We start from the raw sequence: 2,017 nt of genomic DNA, 5'->3' as shown, positions 1-2,017 counted from the left end.
AAGGGATGGATGAAATAGGAGGTGAATGAAGATGGATTCTGTATTATTTATGAAAGCAGTTCAAGGTAAGGAAAAATAAGTGGATTAAAAGTCACAGACTTCTGACTCAAACTGAATTTCTTTCACTGTACTGTGGGACACTGGAGAAGAGAATGAGGAATGCTTTGGAAGAAAAAAATTGCAAAGATAACTTTCACATGGGGCTCTTGAGCTTCTGATGCCGTCACAGTGCAATGGAGGGAAGAGGATGAGTGAAAGTGAAGCAGAAATCTGTATGTTACAGAGACATGGGTGTCTGAGTTTGAAATAGTAATGTAAAGCATTAGAGTATGTGAGCTTCTTTTGAAATTTATGTAACATTAGGATGTTAAAGCTCATCCAAACTCTTCAGGAACTCCAATATACAATATAACCTAGAACAAAGTACAAATAAACAAACTACAGTTACCCATGATGTGCAGACAGTAGGAGAGAGAAGCATTAGCTCATTTTGTATCTCTGTAGATATGCATAGAACTGTTTTAGAAAGACTGAAAAATAGAAATCTCTTAATAAAAGGTTGAGAAAATTATTTGTGATGGCAATGATTACAGGTATTTAGAATTAGAGATAATTATTACAATAACTGTCAAATCTATTTTTGTAGAATATATATCATTAATCTACATTCGTTTATATTTTGAATTTTTAGGGACACTGATGTTTTCTCATTAGGACTGGAGAGGAAAAATTACAATGAGCAATAAAACTTTTACCTCCCAGTTCCTGCTCTTGGGCCTGGACATCCCCCCAGAGCACAAGCACCTGTTCTATGCCCTGCTCCTGGCCATGTACCTCACCACTGTCCTGGGGAACCTCCTCATCATCATCCTCATTCTACTGGACTCCCATCTCCACACACCAATGTACTTGTTTCTCAGCAACTTGTCCTTCTCTGACCTCTGTTTGTCCTCTGTCACAATGCCCAAATTGCTGCAGAACATGCAGAACAATGACCTATCCATCCCCTATGCAGGTTGTCTGACACAAATGTACTTCTTAATAGTTTTTGGAGGCATGGAGACTTTCCTTCTTGTGGTTATGGCCTATGACCGCTATGTGGCCATCTGTTTCCCTCTTCATTACACCAGCATCATGAGCCCCACGCTCTGTGTGTGTCTGGTAGTGTTGTGTTGGGTCCTTACCATGCTGTATGCCATGCTGCACACCCTACTCCTGGCTAGACTGTCATTCTGTGAGGACAACGTGATCCCCCAATTTTTCTGTGACTTATCTGCCCTGCTCAAGTTGGCCTGCTCTGACATTTATATTAATGAATTAATGATATTTATCTTGGGAGGGCTTTTCAGTGTCATCCCATTTTTACTCATCGTTGTGTCCTATGTAAAAATTGTCTGCTCCATCCTAAAGGTTTCATCTGCTCGGGTTATCCACAAGGTCTTCTCCACCTGTGGCTCCCACCTGTCTGTGGTCTCACTGTTCTATGGGACACTTATTGGTCTCTACATATTTCCATCAGCTAATAACTCCACTGTGAAGGAGACAGCCATGGCCATGATGTACACAGTGGTGACCCCCATGCTGAACCCCTTCATCTACAGCCTGAGGAACAGAGACATGAAAGAGGCCCTGATAAGTGTCCTTTGCAAGAAGAAAATCTCTTTATAGTGGCAACACTGATATTTACTTAAATATGTCTAGTAAATATATTAATATTTATATTACAAAATGTATGTCTTAAATGAGACAAACATTTAGTAGCATACTAGAAACAAATTTTTCAAATTAGTTCAGTTAAGAAATGGGGCTTTAGTGACTCAGTGATGCTATCTTCTGTCTTTAATGTGGATTCTTGAAAATCATTAGATAAGATCTCCATACTTTATATTACTGTTATTCCAAGGTTTTGTGATTTTTTTCTTCTTTTTTTAAAATTTTTTTAATTAAAATTTCTGCCTCCTCCCCACCTCCCTTCCCCCACCACTTCCCACTCCCCACTCCCCTCCCCCTCCCTCTC

At 39.6% G+C, this 2,017-nt stretch overlaps 1 protein-coding gene across 1 annotated transcript; it reads left to right on the top strand.

Annotated features, from left to right (window-relative positions):
• The first annotated feature begins 735 nt into the window (after positions 1-735).
• LOC142831950 (olfactory receptor 1468-like) lies at positions 736-1,668 on the top strand. Its single transcript, XM_075942373.1, has one exon. It carries the CDS (start codon positions 736-738, stop codon positions 1,666-1,668), a length of 933 nt encoding a protein of 310 aa, XP_075798488.1.
• The last annotated feature ends 349 nt before the right edge of the window (positions 1,669-2,017 follow it).

This window comes from Microtus pennsylvanicus, chromosome 11 (genome assembly GCF_037038515.1).
Source record: "Microtus pennsylvanicus isolate mMicPen1 chromosome 11, mMicPen1.hap1, whole genome shotgun sequence".
In the NCBI taxonomy this organism is placed as follows: domain Eukaryota; kingdom Metazoa; phylum Chordata; class Mammalia; order Rodentia; family Cricetidae; genus Microtus; species Microtus pennsylvanicus.
This window is presented reverse-complemented; position numbering and strand designations above follow the sequence as displayed.

What these genes read in the sequence shown, in the direction of transcription:
- LOC142831950 (XM_075942373.1), top strand. Translation starts at nt 736, where the DNA reads ATGAGCAATAAAACTTTTACCTCCCAGTTCCTGCTCTTGGGCCTGGAC.